The sequence below is a fragment of the Hypanus sabinus genome, chromosome 14, assembly GCF_030144855.1.
Source record: "Hypanus sabinus isolate sHypSab1 chromosome 14, sHypSab1.hap1, whole genome shotgun sequence".
Classification (NCBI taxonomy): Eukaryota; Metazoa; Chordata; class Chondrichthyes; order Myliobatiformes; family Dasyatidae; genus Hypanus; species Hypanus sabinus.
The window spans coordinates 45,250,969-45,270,043 of NC_082719.1; the positions used below are offsets into that span (position 1 = coordinate 45,250,969).

Below are 19,075 nucleotides of genomic sequence, written 5' to 3' on the forward strand. Positions count from 1 at the left end.
AACTGAACTGTGGAAGTAAATGCTACAAATGCAACTGTTGAGTTGTTTTCATTGTAAATTGTTCTGTTTAGTATAATTGCTTTAAATTCATTTAAGATAACTTATAGCCAGGGTGAATTTGCGTTCTGGTCTTTGCAGGAAAACTGGAACTTATTGAAGATTTCAGTTCGTCATTCAAAATAAGAATTCAGAAATGCTGCATACAAAAGATGAAGCAGATTATTCATCTGAAATTTCATCAGAGATTGCACAACTTGATGAATTGGCTATCTCACATAGGACACATAGTGGTGAGAATGATGGCTACCCTGATGCTGTTTACATGATTTCAGCTCACTTATTTCAGGCCATACATAACGAGAAACCTGCTCCTAGGAGGCTTATACGCTATGACAATAATTTCAAGTCACCTGTTCCACAAATCAAAGATGACAAACTCCACCGCTTGGTGTACGATCTAGCCTTCAGTGCTTTGAAGTGTAAGTAAGACGTTTGGGTTACTTTTGTTGAAAAGAAATTGAGTAAGAAAGGGAGACTGTACAGCACCAGAATCAAAGTTGTTTGGAGATAATAGTTGAAGGAAGTGGCTACAAAGGGGAAGGTAGAAAATAAGTGCAGTCAAAAGTGCAACACCTTAAGCCTGTGTAGTCTGTTGATTTGATTATAAGTAGATTATACAATTTTCAGATCTTCCATTATAAAAAGTATATTGTCATTGTAATGTAGATTGTAATGGATTATAAGGTATTTCTGATTTTTTTTAATACAAAAGAAATATATTCTTTATTCTTGGAGAGGCATAAGTTAAATGAAAATCAATATATTAAAATTATAAAGCTGGAATAAAAGTACATACATGCAATAATAGCACCTGAAGTACAATCCCTCTTATTTTGTATGGAGGTTTGGTGAATAGAATACTTAGCGAGCGAGATCTGTATGGTGATAGTTGATAATTCATGAAAATTAAGAAGGCATTCAATGAATTCGTATTTGGCTAGACCAACTAATTTTCTGATCAATAGTAATGTTTAGGACAAAGATAGTGGGGAAGCCATTAATTCTAATTCCAATGAATAACTATAGTAGTTAATTTCCCAGTTGGAAGTAAAATTTTATTGCATGAATGCCACTATCTGTACTGCCTGAATGTCTCCTGTATTTTGCCACAAATAGCCAAAATCTGCTTCATTTGCTATTGGGATCAGCTTTTTCCTGCTTCATCTTAACCCTGAGTGAGCTTGTAACATTTAACAACTCTTTATTCTCAGCCTTCCGTGGAAGTTGTGGTAAGGCAAAGACAGCTTGGAGCAATTGTAATCAAGCAAGACCTACAAAGTGAGACTGCTGGGGACACCTCTGCTTACTTTCCTTAAGGGAATATCTTGCCTGACAAATCTGTTGGAATTCTTTGAAGAAATAACAAGCAGAATAGACAAAGGAGAATTGGTGGATGTTCTGTACTTGGATATTCAGAAGGCCTTTTGACATGGTACCTCTCATGAGGCTGTTAAGAGACCATGGTATTAAAGATATTAGTGTGGATAGAGCATTGGCTGATTGTCAGGAGGCAAAGAGTGGGAATAAAGGGAGCCTTTTCTTGTTGGCTGCAGGTGACTAGTGGTTTTCTTCAGGTGTCTGTATTAGGACTGTTTTTTATGTTATTTCTCAATGATTTGGATGATGGAATTAATAGCTTTATGGCCAAGTTTGCAGACAATACAAAGATAGGTAGTGTTGAGGAAACAGAAAGGCTACAGAAGGGTTCAGACAGATTAGGAGAATGGGCAAAGAAGTGGCAGATAGAATACAGTGTCAGGAAGTGTGTGCTCATGCACTTTGGTAGAAGAAATAAAAGCATAGACTATTTTTTAAATGGAGAGAAAATTGAAAAATTTGAAGTAGAAAGAGACTTGCGAGTCCTTGCGTAGGATTCCTTAAAGATTTACTTGCAGGTTGAATTGGTGGTGAGGAAGGCAAATGCAATGTTAGCATTCATCTTGAGAGGTCTAGAATATAAAAGGAAGGATGTAATGTTCAGACTTTATAAAGCACTAGTGGGGCCTCACTTGGAGTAATGTGATCAGTTTTAGATCCTTGTGTGCTGAAACTGGAGAAGGCTCAAAGGAAGTTGATGAAAATGATTCTAGGATTGAAAGGCTTATATGAGGAGAGTTTAATGGATCTAGGCCTGTACTCACTGGAATTCTGAAGAATGAAGGGGGATTTCATTGAATGTTGAGGGGCCTGTGGAGAGGATATTTCCTGTGGTGAGGGAGTTTATAAGACTAGAAGACAAGCCTCAGAATAGAGGGACATTCATTTTGAATGGAGATGAGAAGGAATTTCTTTAGCCAGATAGTGGCGAATCTGTGGAATTCATTACCATGGGTGGCTGTGGAGGCCAGCTCATTGGGTATATTTAAGATAAATTTTTGATTAATCAGGGTATGAAAGGAGAAGGCAGGAGATTGGGGCTGAGAGGGAAATGGATCAGACATGATGAACTGGTGGAGCAGACTTGATGGGTCAGTGGCCTAAGTTTGTTCCTGTATCTTGTGGTCTATGGCCTTCCTGCAGAAGAGATAGGCTGGGTTGACTGTGGAAGTGTGCACTTAAAGCCAGACTAGTGAGACTTTTCCAGAAAATATAGCGCCCCTTTATACAATAGGTGTGCCAGAGTTAGACAATAAGAATAATGGAAGAACATACCCAAAAACTAAGGCTCTGTTGCCTTTATAACTTCAAAATATCTTCGGCTGTCCGCTGGAACTTTTGATTTTTTTCATACCTCTGTTGTGAATGGTGATTGATCTTGCGAGTAAGGAACTCAAACATATGCAATTTACAATGATCAATATCAGTAACTGGTAAGTAATTTCTGTATTTTAAAAAAATCTTTCTGTTCCGACTTCAGAATTGTGTGGGTGACAGAATTGTGTGGGCCCATACTGTTCTCCTTCTGCATAAGTAAAATAAAAATGCTTGAGTTGTAAGAGTACATGTGTTCTGGGCCCAGTTATTTTGTTTTGCTATCAGCAATGATAGTTATTTGGAGGTTGCACAGGTTGCCCTTGGCTTTGTAATAAAGGAGAAAAGAATTCAGCCCTGGAAGCCCATCATTCCTAAATCCTAGGCTGCTCATATTTGAACAAGGGACTGAGTCTAGATGCTGTACCCCTGCCTTCCCCAGGCACGACTTTGACAAAGCATGAATCCTTGCAGCCGGTGCAGTGAATCTCATTATGCCATAGGAGTAGTACGTGCCAGTGGACAATTATGGAAACTCCATGAACTTCTCACTTCTTCTGAACTCTGATAAAACACGGTGAACTAACTATGAAAGTGTGAGAGCCCAAATGACAGCTCTTGAGTACTCAGTGTAGCCAGCATCAGTTGGTTCCCTGCCTCAGGCAGCGGTTCCCAACAGCACTATGGGAGGCGGAAGAGTGCAGAGGGGATGAACAAAGTGTTGATGTAAATGTATCTTGAATTGATTTAGCAGGAGCCCTAAGAAAATGTTTTCCTCTGCATTGTAGATTGGAACAAAAAAATTTTTGGACAGGAGACAATGATGTTAATGAATATGTAGGATGCATGTGTAAATGTTTCAAAAGTATCCAGATTACCTCTACAAACATGGATGCCTGTCTTAATAAATGATAGGGTAAATAAGTTGCAACCTACAGTAGGTTAAAGGAAAAACATATTATTACTTGTGTGAGATGTGAATTAAGTAAAATTGTCAGGATTTTACAATATTGCCAAAAGTAATAACATTAAAGGATTCAAGTTGTTAAGAGGAATAGGGACAATACCTGCGTGACTACTCAGCTGCTTCACTGTAGCCTCTGGGCAATTTTGTACATTATTTAAAAGGTATTATAATAGCTGTCCTATACAATTCATATGGTATTTTAATTTATAGCTTTGTTTATACTTAATGAAATTGACAGTGACCAAATTTTGGCTAATTGTTACCAGATTAATTTCTGCTTAAAATTTCACTGCAAATCTCAGGTTTTAACATTACTACTTTTATACATATGCCTCATATGACCCATTTGTGACTGGCAATTTTTGTTTTGAACGGTGTAGTTGTTCAGAATCACAATCAGGTGTATTATCACCGGCACGTGACATGAAATTTGTTAATTTAGCAGCAGCTGTTCAATGCAATACATAATCTAGCAGAGAGAAAAGAAATAAATAAGATAAAACATAATAGTATACAACTGAATCATTTACGCATATTGAATAGATTTTAAAAAAACATGCAAAAACAGAAATACTGTATATTTTTTAAAAAGTGAGGTAGTGTTCAAAGCTTCAAAGTCCATTTAGGAATCAGATGGCAGAGGGGAAGAAGCTGTTCCTGAATCGCTGTGTCTGCCTTCAGGCTTCTGTACCTCTTACCTGATGGTAATAGTGAGAAAAGGGCATACCCTGGGTGCTGGAGGTCCTTAATAATGGTTGCTACCTTTCTGAGACACTGCTTCCTAAAGATGTCCTGGGTACTTTGTAGGCTAGTAGCCATACCAGACAGTGATTCAGCCTGTCAGAATGTTATCCACAGTACAACTATAGAAGTTTTTGAGTATATTTGTTGACAAGCCAAATCTCTTCAAACTCCTAATAAAGTATAGCTGCTGTCTTGCCGTCTTTATAAGTACATTGATATGCTGGTACCAGGTTAGATCCTCAAAGATCTTGGTCACCCAGGAACTTGAAGCTGCTCACTCTCTCCACTTCTGATTCCTCTGAGGATTGGTATGTTTTCCTTCAACTTATCCTAATTGAAGTCCATAATCAGCTCTTGTTTTACTGACGGTGAGTGCCAGGTTGTTGCTGTGGTACCATTCCACTAGTTGGCATATCTCATTCCTGTACACCCTCTCGTCACCACCTGAGATTCTACCAACAATGGTTGTATCGTCAGCAAATTTATAGATGGTATTTGAGCTATGCGTAGCCCAACTATTCTAACTGTGTGGGTTTTACAGTTATTGCATCCAAGAAAGATGTAAATGGATCAGTGGGCATGACAGGGGTAAACATATGGATGTCCACAAGGGTGTATTCTTATTAGCAGATAGTCTGACCACTGGGCTTGAAGATGCCCTTGGGCCAGGCAGCTTTGGTAAGAGTTTCTGCTTCCACCATATACCATGAGCTCTTAGCTTGTTAAGCAGCCTCACCTGTGACCCTTGTCAAAAGTCTTAAAAAACCCAAGTAAACAACATGAACTGATCCTCCATTGTCTATTCTGCTTGTTAGTTCTGAGATTTCCAACAGATTTGTCAGACAAGATTTTCCGTTGGTAAAATAGGCCATAGTAGCATGGTTTCCTCACGTGCCTCCAAGTATCCTGAGACCTCCTTCGCTTCACTATAGGAAGGATGTGGAAACCATAAAAAGGGTGCAGAGGAGATTTACAAGGGTGCTACCTGGATTGGGGAGCATACCTTATGAGAATAGGTTGAGAGAACGCGGCCTTTTCTCCTTGGAGTGACAGAGGATGAGAGGTGACCTGATAGAGGTGTATAAGATGATGAGAGGCATTGATCTTGTGGATAGTCAGAGGCTTTTTCCCTGGACTGAAATGGCTATCACGAGAGGACACAGTTTTAAGGTGCTTGGAGGTAGGTACAGAGGAGATGTCAGAGGTAAATTTTATGCAGAGAGTGGTGAGTGTGTGGAATGGGCTGCTGGCGACTGTGGAGGAGGCAGAGATGATAGGTCTTTTAAGAGACCCTGGGCAGGTATATGGAGCTCAGAAAAATAGAGGGCTATGGGTAACCTTAGGTAATTTCTCAGGTAAGGACCTGTTTGGCACAGCTTTGTGGGCCAAAGGGCCTGTATTGTGCTGTAGGTTTTCTATGTTTCACTGCCACCCACCCGCACTGTAGTCCACACAGTTTACTTTGAATAATTTGTTCCCAAGTGGATATGTGGCATGTGCATGTCATAGAACTGTGAAGATGGCACAACTACCGTCCTTCCTGCCCTGCTCAAGCAGCTGACCTTCTTTGCCTCAACAAAAGCCTGCAGCCAGTGCAGTGAATCTCGTTACCTTAGGAGAGTCATGTGTAAATAGACAGTAATGGAAACTACGTGAGTTTCTTACTTCTGAACTTTGATAAGACATGGTGAGCTAACTATGAATCTCTTCTGCTTTTAAATTACTTGCTGTAAACTGTTACAAACTATGAGATTCATACTAACGGGAACGATGAAATAAACAAGATGACTCCTTTGCCATGGTAGCAACGGCAGATCCTTATAGTTGAGGAATTATATGCAGAATTAAAACAGCTAAAATCTGACTGATTTATTGGCAGCTTGACAAGTCGTGCTGTGAGAATAATGTATGAACAAAGAAGTGTTTATTGCATGAGGACTACACTGTGTACCCCTTATCAAAATATGTATATGATAACAATGTATATCAGCAGCTCCAAACAGTATTCTGGGCTCACTTTGCTGCAGATTTTCTCAAGCTCGGTGAACAGAGACATTGTGTTGCCAACTGAGGCACAAGCTTGCTAATAACAGTATGTACTTTCAAGTAAATTGTGTATGACAGTTATTCCCTGTGTCTGAACCAAAAGACCTTTTGGTAGGTAGGCAGATTGACATCTAGGTGCAGCAAGCAGGATAGACCCCTCGCCAATATTGAATAAGTGAACGAACAGACCATTGGGGTGAATCAGAGAGGAATGGGCCCACAAGGTAAGCTTTAATATTGTTTTGTCTCGGCTCTCTTATGACTCTGTTCGTTCCCTCATTTTGGCATGGAAAATCCACTGATGGGACCCAAAGGCTTAGTAAATTCAAGACGGGCAGTTTGAGTTCCCCGGAATAGTAAATTCAAGATGGGTGGTTTGAGTTCCCTGGAATAGTAAATTCAAGACGGGCGGTTTGAGTCTCCCGGAATAGTAAATTCAAGACAGGTGGTTTGAGTTCCCTGGAAGAGTAAATTCAAGACAAGTGGTTGAGTCTCCTGGAATAGTAAATTCAAGATGGGTGGTTCGGGTCCCCCAGAATAGTAAATTCAAGATGGGCAGTTTGAGTCCCTTGGAATAATAAACTCAAGACAGGTGGTTCGAGTTCCCCGGAAGAGTAAATTCAAGACAAGTGGTTGAGTCCCCCAGAATAGTAAATTCAAGACGGGCAGTTTGAGTCCCTCGGAATAATAAACTCAAGACAGGTGGTTCGAGTTCCCCAGAAGAGTAAATTCAAGACAAGTGGTTGAGTCTCCCGGAACAGTAAATTCAAGACGGGCGGTTCGAGTCCCTCGGAATAGTAAATTCAAGATGGGCGGTGCAAGTCCCCCAGAATACACTCAGACAAAGGGGGGAGGGTGTAGGTTACAGAAAATAATAGACAATATTCAGAGAATGGAAAGAAGCTGAGACAAATGTCCACCCAATTGTCTAAACATTTGGGAAAAGACAGTTGGCCTGCAGGAGGTACATTTGATTTAAATTTAATATGGAAAGGGAAGACAGAGAAAGAGTATGGTTGCCTGATTGGCCTATGGTGACAAGAGGCAGAAATAAAAGAAGCCAGACATAAATTAAATTGTTTGACTGATAATGCTAAGCGAATAGATATAGGCATACATAGTAAAAGAGGCAACCCTAGGAGTTGGCAAGAGTTGAGAGGCATTTGTGAAGAATGGGATAAGGGGACGGGGAAAGAAATTGTATCAGGGATAAAACATACTGGCCATGGAAGAATGAATAAAGGGAAAAGGGAAACGGAAAATAAAAATAATTCTGGGCCACCCCGTCTCTATCCAGTCATACTGACCGATTTCACCAAATGATACTGATGATGATTGGGAATGGGTAAGGTGACCTAATAATCCCGCTGTACTATCCACAGCTGTGTGGGCGCCTGTTAGTCAGGTTCTTCACCCCCATATATGGTTCTCGCCCTGGTGCCTCAGTGGCCAACTCAACAGTCATTGCATCGCCACCGACCAATGTAGTTCCTCCAGAACAGTTGGGAACCCCAATACCCATTTCTGCCTGCACATGCAGTCAGACTGGACCTTGAACATGGGCCATTGGTTTTACCAGGACTGATACTGACTCAGTATCAATTGCCCATGAGGACCATTCCTAACCGACAAGCTGGAGTGGCGGGACAAGCACCTACTATGCAAGTCCATAAACCCTGGACCTCTCCCGAACTGACAAAAAGGTCGACTCCCGAGGGTTCTGTATTAGTTAAGAACTGTCCTGACTATTTATTCTGCTAACTCTGGAGATTTGTTCCCTCTGGCTACGGCTGCCCTTACCCCTACTGATCAGACACGATTCACCACTCAGCTCGGACATGGCAACTATGACCAGTTAATCGTGACTGGGCAAACCGAACCACGGATGACTGAAAATATATTGGACACCTTATATTGCACATATTCCCGTGTACTTTAAATCATCTCTAGATTACTTATAAAACAACACAAGTAGCGAACGAGTGAGATGCGAGGCGAACAATGCTCAAACAACGAGTGCTGGAGAGAGAGTGAGGATCTGTGAAATGGCGGGAGGCTACAGCAGGGTATGCCTACACATCACTTCATTCGCTTGGATTCAGCGTAGTGCTTGGCGTGTGGCAAATTCAAGTTTCGCTTTTTGGAACTTCCTGGATTTTTTTTTCTAATATTTTCAATCCGCGGTTGGTTGAATCCGCGGATATGGAGGGCTGACTGTACTGTGCTCTCCTCCATCAAGCCCGGCCCAGCAAGGTGGCCAACAGGGTTAAAGTCAACAATATTAACTGGTCAGAATCCACTTAACCTTCAGAAAGCCATTTTAAATTGGTTAGTAGTTCACAAAGACAAAGTATTTCGAGGAAAGCAGTAAATCAGATAAAGACGTTCATTATTTATCATTGTAGCTGTATTAACAATCTGTGGCCTTGTCAAAAAGAAGTGTTTAGTTCATTTTAAAGCAAACCACAGAGGCATCTAAAGGGAAAAAAAGTTCATTAAAATTTTAGTACATAACATTTTCAGAGGGTTACTAGAGCAATCTTCTCTATTCTAATATTTGTTTTCTTTCCTTATGAGGAAAGGTTAATTTTTGATTTTGTGCAATTCTGAACAATATAAGGACACTACATTATACTTTTAAAAAATTAGTGTGTTAAGTTTGTCAGAAAAAAAGATTTATTTGTTTTTTTTAAAGAGTTTTGTTATCAATTTTGGCACCAATGTAGTACATATCTTAATAGACCAGAAGGTACTAGATTCAGCCCTTGACCTGTGCTAATTAACCCACATTCTTAATACACTACACTGACTCAGATGCAAAATTCCTGGGCCTTTCAACTTCCGCCACACTAGATATGAGGCCCTTCCCCTACAGAACCCCCTTCCCCATTTTTTCCCCTGTTCTACTGTGAACCCAGCCACCTTTTCAGAATGCCCACCTGAGCGTTTAGATTCACCCCCCCATGATTGTGTAACAATATATTACCAATTGGCAGAATTCCGACCTGCCACGTCTGACGTCCCCCTCGCTAACCCAGAGTTGGTCTTCTATGTAGATCAGGGGTGGGCAAACTTTTTGACTTGTGGGCCACAAAGGGTTCTAAAATTTGACAGGGGGGCCAGACCAGGAGCAGATGGATGGAGTGTTTTGGTAATACACTCATTAGAGAAAATAAAATATCATGTAGAAAACATGTGCTTTAATTTCAATTGAAAATGAACAAATGCATTACAACAAAATATCTGTCTTTGAAGTCCCATGGTATTTAGCTATTTATTGAAATGACTTTTAAAACACTGAAAATTAAATGAATAAAATACAGCTTTTTTTAATAGTAACAGTTATTATTTTAAAGCACTGAAAATTCTGTTATCCTTCAAGATATTATCATCATCACTCTCCTCCTGACTGTCTTTATTTCAAAAACTGTAGGAGATGCAGGTCTACTTGTCCTGCTCCTTCTTATTCAATTGTCCCCTGTGCCAAAACTCAACAACGACCAGCACAAAGACAGAACAGTGACAGCGCGCCAGTATGTGGAGTGCGTTATTTGGTCTGGAGCGCATTTTTTATTTTGAGAACGTACGTGCACCTATGCACTACTCATGTCCATCACTTGACAGACATGACATGTAACGTAAGGCTTATTGAAAAAAATATTTTCAAATGCATTTTTTACATAACACAATGAAGAAACTTATTTTTAATTTCAGTGGGAACAGTGTTGTTGGTCTCCCTTTTTAGCCAGCGCATCAAAGTCTGGATTTAGTTTTGTTGTGGCAATTCTCAGGATGGATCTGAGGTGTTGGTCAGTTAACTTGGATCTGTGGCTGGCTTTGTTGATGTTCATGACGCTGAACGCCTGTTCACACAAATAGGTTGAGCCGAACAAAGAGTAAAGTGCAAATGTGGAGTAATACGCTGCACCTCAACAAAGGTCAATGTGTAGCGGTGTGCTACATGCAGTGCTAAAATTACGACACGGAGTCGGTAACTGCAGTCGAAGAAAAAAACTTTATTCGAAATCCCCAGCCTCACTTTTAAGCCTCCCTCAACCTGCCCCCCGTGGCACAGAGGCTCCAAAGCTCTGTGCTCGCAAATCCCCGCAGGCTGTCTCCCTTAGCCGGAACACTGGCTAATTGTGACCCGGTTTGGAAGTGCCAGGAAATGGATCGCCACAAATGTATATAGAGTGCGTCATCTATTGGAAAAACGCCAGAATTGCGGGGGAAAAACGTTAACAAGGTTTATTAATATAATTTCATCAAGTTCTGCGGGCCGGATTAAAAAGCTTAACGGGCCGCATATGGCCCGCGGGCCGTAGCTTGCCCATGCCTGATGTAGATGGAAGCTCCTTTATAGACACTGAAGGCCAGTGCCATGCAGGCTATGCAGTTGTATCCAACATAGAAACTGGAGTCCGTTTCCTTTCTTACTCCTCACTCGGCACAGCAAGCTGAACTCTTTGACTCAGTAGAGCATGCATCCTAGCCACTGGGAAATCAGCCAATATTTTTACAGACTCTAGATATGCCTTTGGAGTCACTCATGACTTAGGACAACTTTGGAAAGCTAGGGCTTATGTCACCTCCTCTGGTATGCCCATCACTAATAAAATTTACATCGACAACCTTTTGTCTGCCATCTCTGCCTTCCTTCACAATGGCCATAATTAAATGCTCTGCACACACTAAAGGTACTACTGAGACTGACCGTGGAAACAACAGAGCTGTCTCAGCTGCGAAACAAACTGCCCTTACCGGAGCCCAAATGATGAATTGCCAGGGAAGATCTGAACTCCCCTGTTTCTGAATCAACCGGTATGCCTGGAATTGAGGATGTGTGTGTTTTACAGAGAGATGCCTCTGAAAGAGAGAAAGCCACCTGGGAAATGGCTGGATGTTTTTACTCACCGACCGAGGACCTCTGGCTTACTCCCGCCCCTCAGGTCTGCGTACCTGAAACTATACCGGGCTACATTGTAGATTTTGTACATACCAATACTCACCTTGGCAAGGAGGGAATGGTAAGGCAATGTTTGGAATCATGGTGGATCCCGAACCTGTAGAAAATAGCAGAGAATGTTGCTAGATGATGTCTGATATGCCAAGAACATAATCCAGGAATAGGCACCCCATGCTCAAAGGAATATATCCCATTGCCAAGATACCCTTTCTGCCAACTACAACTCCATTTTATTGAATTGCCACACGTGCACTATTATCTTGTAATTCTTGATGTTTTCGTAGATGGATTGAAGCATATCCCACCACAGATAACAAAGCTGCATATTTTGTTGAAAGAAGTCATTCCCAGATTCGGGGTACCAAAGCAGGTTGTATCTGACAAAGGCCTGCATTTTGTGGGTGAGATTAATACCCAACTATGCCAGGCTCTGGGAGTTAAACAGACATTCCATTACCCCTGCAGGCCATCGGCCTGATTGAAGGGACTAATAGGACGCTGATAAACAAATTGGCTAAATTAAGACAAGAAACCGGTCAAAATTGGCTCAAAGTGCTACCGATAGTCTTGTTCCAGATAAGAACTCATATCAGACCAAACATGGTCTGTCGGCTGCTGAAATAGTATATGGCAGACCGTTAAGAGCCCCCTGGAAGGCTGCCTTGCTGGCCCCAAAATTATCTGAGATGGACCTGAATCAAATGTTGAATTAAATTATAGGGTATATCCTGGCACTAACCAAATCTCTCCAGGTCTTTGCTTTCGCAGGTGAAGGAGGCCCATTGGGAAGGAGAGGAACTGGAAAATGAGCATCGAGTTCACCCAGGAGACTTTGTTCTCGTAAAGAACCATCTTAGAAAGAAGTTTGAGCCTCACTGGAAAGGACCCTACCGAGTGTTACTGACCACTCTGACAGCAGTCAAACTCAAAGGACTTCTGAAATGAACATATCTAGGACATGTCAAATGTGTGCACTCATGACTAAGCTATCACTGACTATACTTGTAATCTTAAGTACTTGTATTGTAGTAACCAAGCCAAATGCCTTCCTGTCGCTTTGCTATAGTTACATTGGGGAAACTAACGCATCTGCCTGCTGGGTGTGTGCAGCGATTCCTCCCCATGGGAAGTTGGAGGTTGCGTTAATAGCCATTCCACTGAACAGCAGTGAATAACGGTCAGCCTGGGCCTTTTCTAATGACACTCAGACTAGTGAGGCCCAAAATTGCACCAATGATGTGATTGGAGACTGGCTGCCACTGCTTTGATGGTTGGTCCATTTTTCCCCTCCTGGAAAAAGACATCTTATGAGGAGGCCAGACATCATGGCCCTCCACTGTTGTCAGATCTGACCAACCAGCAAATACTATGTGCTACTGTAATTTCAAAGGTAAGGGGACTTGCTTTCTGGACAATAGCACCTGTGCCATTTATACAATGGCTGAACCACTGCGGGTTTATGGGGAAAGGGCCTACTTGTGGCTCCCAGGAGAGACAGCTAGCCATTGGGACGCCCAACAAGGGAGCAGAAATTGGATGGGATGCTGCTTCCTGGCTTACCTTGTACCCCACATGCGAATGCTGAAAACCCTGGACCTGCACCCTCCCCACCTATGGCAAAAGCAAGGAAGCTCATAACTGGAGCGCTTCTGGATGACGGCTTTCCTTTTCTATGGGGCGGCCTATAATTCAAGGGAAATCATCAGCCTGGCCGCAGTTTTGGAGGAGATGGATGGCATCCAGGATCAGGTGAGGGCCATCACAGTTGAAATGATGGCACTATGACAGACTGTTTTACAGAACTGAATGGCCCTTGAGTTTTGGCTGAAAAAGGAGGCATGTGTGCTGCTCTAGGACAAGAGTGCTGCACCTACATCCCAGAGGAATAAGAGAACATTACCTCTCTCTCCCTTCACATTCAAAAGGAGGTAAATAAAATCTGGAAATTCGTGGCTGACCTACATGGCTTTAGCTCAAAAGGAGGATTGTGGCCCTTTCGTGGCATCTTGGCAGGATGGAGCGGTATAGTGCGACATTACGCTATTATCATTGCAGGAATACTCATAGTTATTGCACTTTTTCGATGTTTATGGCCCCTTGTCAGCTAGTGCTTTTACTCTACACCCATATTTATACAAAGAGTCCCTGTAGAAGAAGGGGGACCTCAGAGAGACCGAGGTGCAAATAATGAGGATGGAGACTACAATGACAAGGAGGCCCGTCAGCTTATCCCAAGGGTTACTATCCACCCTTCTTACACAAGTATGAAAATTAAGATGTACAACAACCCTGACATTGATAATCCTAGTTGTCATAAATTGACAAAAGGAGGGAATGAGGAATAATATGCAGAATTAAGAGCTAAAACCTAATTGACTTATTGGCAGCTTGACAAGTCATGCTGTGAGAATAATGTATGAACAAAGAAGTGTTTATTGCATGAGGACTACACTGTGTACCTCTTATCAGAACATGTATGTGATAACATTGTATATCAGTAGCTCCAAACAGTATTCTGGGCTCACTTGGCTGCAGATTTTCTCAAGCTCTATGAGCAGAGACTGTGTTGCCAACTGAGACTCAAGCTTGTCAGTAAACAATATGTGCTTTTAAATAAATTGTATTTGACAGTTAATCCCTGGGTCCAAACCTAAATGCCTCTGGTAGGGAGGCAGATCGACATAGCCACATAGCACTCCACTGTGATCAGGCTGCAAATACTTTCCAAATCCTTTTGAAGAGTAAGTACAATTACAGCATGATGTGTCAAAGGCTGAAAGGACTTTAGTGACTGAAGCATATTAGGTGCAAAACTATAAAGGATGATGGGTATAATCAATAATGAGAGGGTCTTGACCATAGTAAGAAAAGTAGCAGCAACTGCATGATTTGCCAGACACACAATCCTGGAAGACAGTACTGGTATCTGCCACCACTGAGCCCTTCCCCAGGAGGTTATTTGTGTACCTACAAATGGACTTAATGCAGTTACCTAAATGTATGGGTTGTGTTTATACAGCTGTTACTGCTTTGTCATAAAAAAAAAAGAACAAACTGCACAAACAGCAAAAAGTGAGCAGAATATTAAACATCAAACCACAGTGTCCCCGAAATGATCCAGGAGTGATGGTCACCAAGTTGGTTCAGTTTCGTGTTACATTGATGACTGTAGGCCTCGGCTGTAGAGCCAATTCAGTGCCAAAGCAGCTCAATCAAATCAAGCAAATAACAAAAATAAAGAGTAACCAGAAGCGTGTGAACATAAACCACAGAGTTCTCCAAAAGCGCGTCCACACCGCAGAACGCATCGGCACTGAGAATGTTAAGCATCAAACTGCAGAGTCCTCTGAAAAAGATGCCCATAGCCACAAGCCACGCTGAGGCAATCAAACCTTCACCTTCCTCTGGCAGCAGTGAGAGAGGGAGACTGGTCAAATGTAGGCAGACTGTGCTGAACACCTGCTCCTTTTCTGCTCTTGTCCTCATTGATTTCAATCTTGCTGGACGCTTTAATCAGTGAGGAATAATGGACCCAATCATGGGTTTGCATTCTGAACTTAGGAAACGATGGCCGCTCACTCCACTCTTAATCTTGTCGAATTCCCTGAGATAGCAAAAGTGTCAGATCGCAAAAAGTACATGATCAAAATGGAATTTACAGGTTACAATTGATCATAGTTCAGAAGAAGCATATTTAAAAGAAGTAGTAGTTTTGTGAGCTGTCTGCAAAATATTGCTATTAGTCACTGGCTGCATCTTGTATCTTGGGATACCAAGAAAATCCCAAAGGATAACGGTCTTCACAAAAGTCTGACAATGTAAGTATAATTTCACCTGCCCTTGCCACAATCAATTTTATGGGGCAGCTGTAAGACAGACTGGGGCCCTGAAATGCAGTTTAACTAAATTGCACAAGAAGACGGAGCTAAAGGGGCCAGGGGTGCTTCCATTGGCCCTCGTGACAATGTGCTGCACTCCAAACTGCATAACAGACCTATCTCCACTTGAGATAGTTTTGTGACGTCTCATGCATTTGCTAGTCACGCCTCCCTTTTTAATTAAAAAGGTGCATATCCATACTATGAGTGAAAGCAGGTTGCAATATTCTATAGCACTAACACAAACTCTTAAAGATTTCCATCAATGGGTACTTCAAACCCAGAAGATCATGCTGGCTGCAGAGTGTCAGACCTACCATTTGGGCAATTGGGCACTGGTCTGAACCTACCGTTGGAGAAAAATCTGTCTGGAGTCCATTCCAAATGTTGCTGACCGCATATAGCTCTTCAAAGGTCAATGGAAAGCTGAAGTAGGTACACTCCGTGCACATTCAAGTAGTAGTGCCACCAGACCAGAGAACCTCGATAAGGACTGATGGACTATTTTCCCACCTTAAGTAACCAATATGCAATATATGTTTTTGGTAATCTGGACATCCATTTTCTGCCTAAGAGTTATGAATATGTGTTGCATACTAACTGGTCAGATTGTTGGGTGTGCTCTAGGGAGCATCCATACCAGGAGGTCCCAACCTTTTTTATGTGATGGACTGATAGCTTTATGTAAGGGGTCCATGGACCCCAGGTCAGGAACCTCTGGTTATAGACTCTTGTACATTTGAAGGTGGGTTACCAATGCATTTATACAGCTGGATCATAGTGAGTTTGATTCCATGTTTCACCTTGATAACACAATTATAACACTAAAGGGAGCACAAGATTGCACTGTCCATAGGAATGACTCTTGCCAATACAACTGTTTTGAGGGATAGTATCAATCTACTTAAAACGATAACATAACCCTACTGATCCAAAGCTGTTTTATAGGGGTAGGAGTGAAGTATGTTACTGTAACCAACAAGGGATGGGACTAGACTTGGGTAACAGTACGTAAAATGTCTGTACTATTGGTGACACTCCAAATCCCATTAACAGTACTGACTGGGTATGTGGCCTATCACTGGCTGCCAGGGGTGCTCCTTCTAAAAGGGGATCTTTGGCCCGAATCAAAGCCATGGAGTGGCTGCCAATGTCTGGCCTATGAAGTACAATAGAGATTTACCAGCTGCCTACTCTTTCTCTACATCATACTGTGTGGCCCTGCCATCGAAAGACTATGGAGACAGACTGTTTGTAGATTGTAGTATTCCGGTACTGGAAACCTGACAGACTGGCTCATGAAAGCATTAACATAGCCTCAGCACTACTGGAGAAGCTGGCGACTAACACATAGTGTAACACTATGTGGTACAAGTCAGACCATCAATGTCATTTACTGCTGAAACGCTGGCAATCTGCACTGTGGCCCTGATGAAACTGTTGTGGAGTTTCGGAGGCTCTGCATTATTGAAACTCAGCATGATTCCTGTTGTCCTCTACAGGACAAAAATTGTGTTGAGGAGAAGTCTCACTACAGAGGCCTCACTCGTCTAGCTTGAAAACACACTGTTGCAATCAAACCAGCCTATTTCATCTGTCATAAGCAGAGGTGTCTCCTGTGGTCTCATTTCAAGGGCCCACTTGACAACTGCCCCAGGCTAACCTTGCCTTACCTAAAACATATTGTACCTTTACACAATAGGTGGAGACAAGATAAGTACAATAGAAAGATGTGAAAATTAAGGCTCTACTGTCTACTAATTTCAAAATATCATTGGCTGTCCGCTTGAAGTTTTGATTGCATTCACAACACTTCTTTTGTGAATGGCGATTAATCTTGCGTGTAAGGAATTCAAACATACAATTTACAATGATCAGTATCTAACTGAAATGCCAATTCTGCATGAAGAATGCGTGTATTATGGGCCCAGTTAGTATATCAGTGACAGTACTTTTTTTTGAGGAGCACAACTCTTAACTCTTCCAGTGTAATCTTAAAGTTAGAATCCCTTATTAATGAATCATTATAGTAAATCTCTCCTTAGGTGTTTTCACACCATTCTTAGTGTGGTGGTCAGGTTGAGAGAGTGATTCTATAGTTGTAAAGGAACTTCTCAGCCTTTGTTTATAAATCCCAAAATCCCTTTTGGTTTCTAACACTTATATGATGTATCTTACCGTTTTCCAAGATTTTTTAATAAACATTTGCTACTAAAATTTTACATCAACAATATTTTTTTGCATGTTCTCAATTTTTTAAAAATCTATTTGCACTGATAGCACAGCATTTATGTTATAGTGTACATTGAAGACATTTCAATACAAACATCCTCTTTGAGTTTATGAATTTGTGATTGATGTAATGTTTTCCAAGCATTGTTCTTGGAAAATAGCAAGATAATTGTGTATCAGTGCTATGTTTAAAGGTGCATGTGTTGTGCTGGTAGTTTGTTGTACTTGTCAGCATATTGCAGACTTCCACACCAATGTACTTCAGTTACCCCAGTAATAGTTGAAAAGTTATGTCTATTTGAGTTCTGTAATATAATGAGCTATAGTCACCACATCTAGTAGTGTAGTTGTGTAGTGTGTTTGGTACACACATAGTGTAGTTGGTGGTTAGTTGTTAGGAAACGATACAAATATTCAAAATATTAAATGTGGAGGAGACCAAGGAGAACCATTTTGTAGTGTAACTTGACTGGATTGTGAGCTTCTTTTAGGCTTTCCTACCTTTTCTAAAAAGTAGCTTTGTGAAGTTGATCTTGTTGGCATACAGTCTACTGTGTTTTATAGAAAAGTTAATTCCAACACATTATTCTTTGGCAGACAGATGGGAAAAACAAATCTCTATTTCAAATTACGAGCAGGTAGGACTGGTGTCAGGAGAATTTCCTTTGAGAATGAACATATGCCAAATGGACTTCTGGATAAGGTAATAGAAAAGGAAATTTTTGATGTCATTTATAAAACTACACAGTCCTGAAATTGTAGAGCAGTGGTTCAAGGTGAATAGGTTATCTGGAATTACTTCAAATCATTATCTCAAAAAATCAATTAAATGCGGAAAGCCACCATCAATCGGAGGCATGATCCATGCCACTTTTGTTTTGTGCAGGGGAAAAGCAGGGAGAAAACAAAGAAATTAAACAAATTCTTATTCTCGCAGTGTATCTACACAATCATTTCATACATAATGAAACCACCAAATTGATCTAAGTAACTCAGTAAACTTGATCGCTGGTGTCTCACCTTTATACCAGGCACATTTAGTGCAATCCCATTTATTTCAATGAGGCAGCTGTAAATTCAGCAAGAAATAGTTTTAAAATTTTAATGAGTGTTTTTCAGAAGCATTGATTTGAAAACATACTCAACTTGTATGTTCAACTGTTTCTAAGCGACTCTGATTAAAAAATATTGGAGAAGTAAACATGATGGGTGATTGCTTATCCCTGTGACCTAGTTGCTGCTCTTGGACTTTTCTGCTTTGCAGATCGGATGCAGCATTAAACCCATGATGTTGGGAGCTACAGGGCCTTAAATAATGGACATTGACGTTGTTATTTTGTACATTGCCATTGAGGGCACTACCCACCATGCAAACTGTCCTTTCTAAAAACTCCTTAGAGCACTGGAAAGTGCTTTAGAGCTATTAAACCAAAAAGTTAACATTTTAAAAGTTTCTTCCCCAGACAGTTAATCTGATCAATCATTTTAGTT

The 19,075-nt window shown here is 41.2% G+C and overlaps 1 protein-coding gene across 3 annotated transcripts in view; it reads left to right on the forward strand.

Annotated features, from left to right (window-relative positions):
• LOC132404706 (putative methyltransferase NSUN7) overlaps positions 1 to 19,075 on the forward strand; it is a 107,592-nt gene that overhangs the window by 6,079 nt on the left and 82,438 nt on the right. Inside the window, exons 3-4 of one of the 3 annotated variants that reach the window (XM_059989087.1) lie at positions 139 to 479; positions 1,272 to 1,338. In XM_059989087.1, the coding sequence (XP_059845070.1) occupies positions 194 to 479; positions 1,272 to 1,338 (353 nt within the window). In that variant the 5' untranslated portion in view covers positions 139 to 193. Of the gene's footprint in view, positions 1 to 138; positions 480 to 1,271; positions 1,339 to 19,075 lie in introns of those variants that run through there. The other 2 variants (XM_059989085.1, XM_059989088.1) reach the window with 2 other exon arrangements.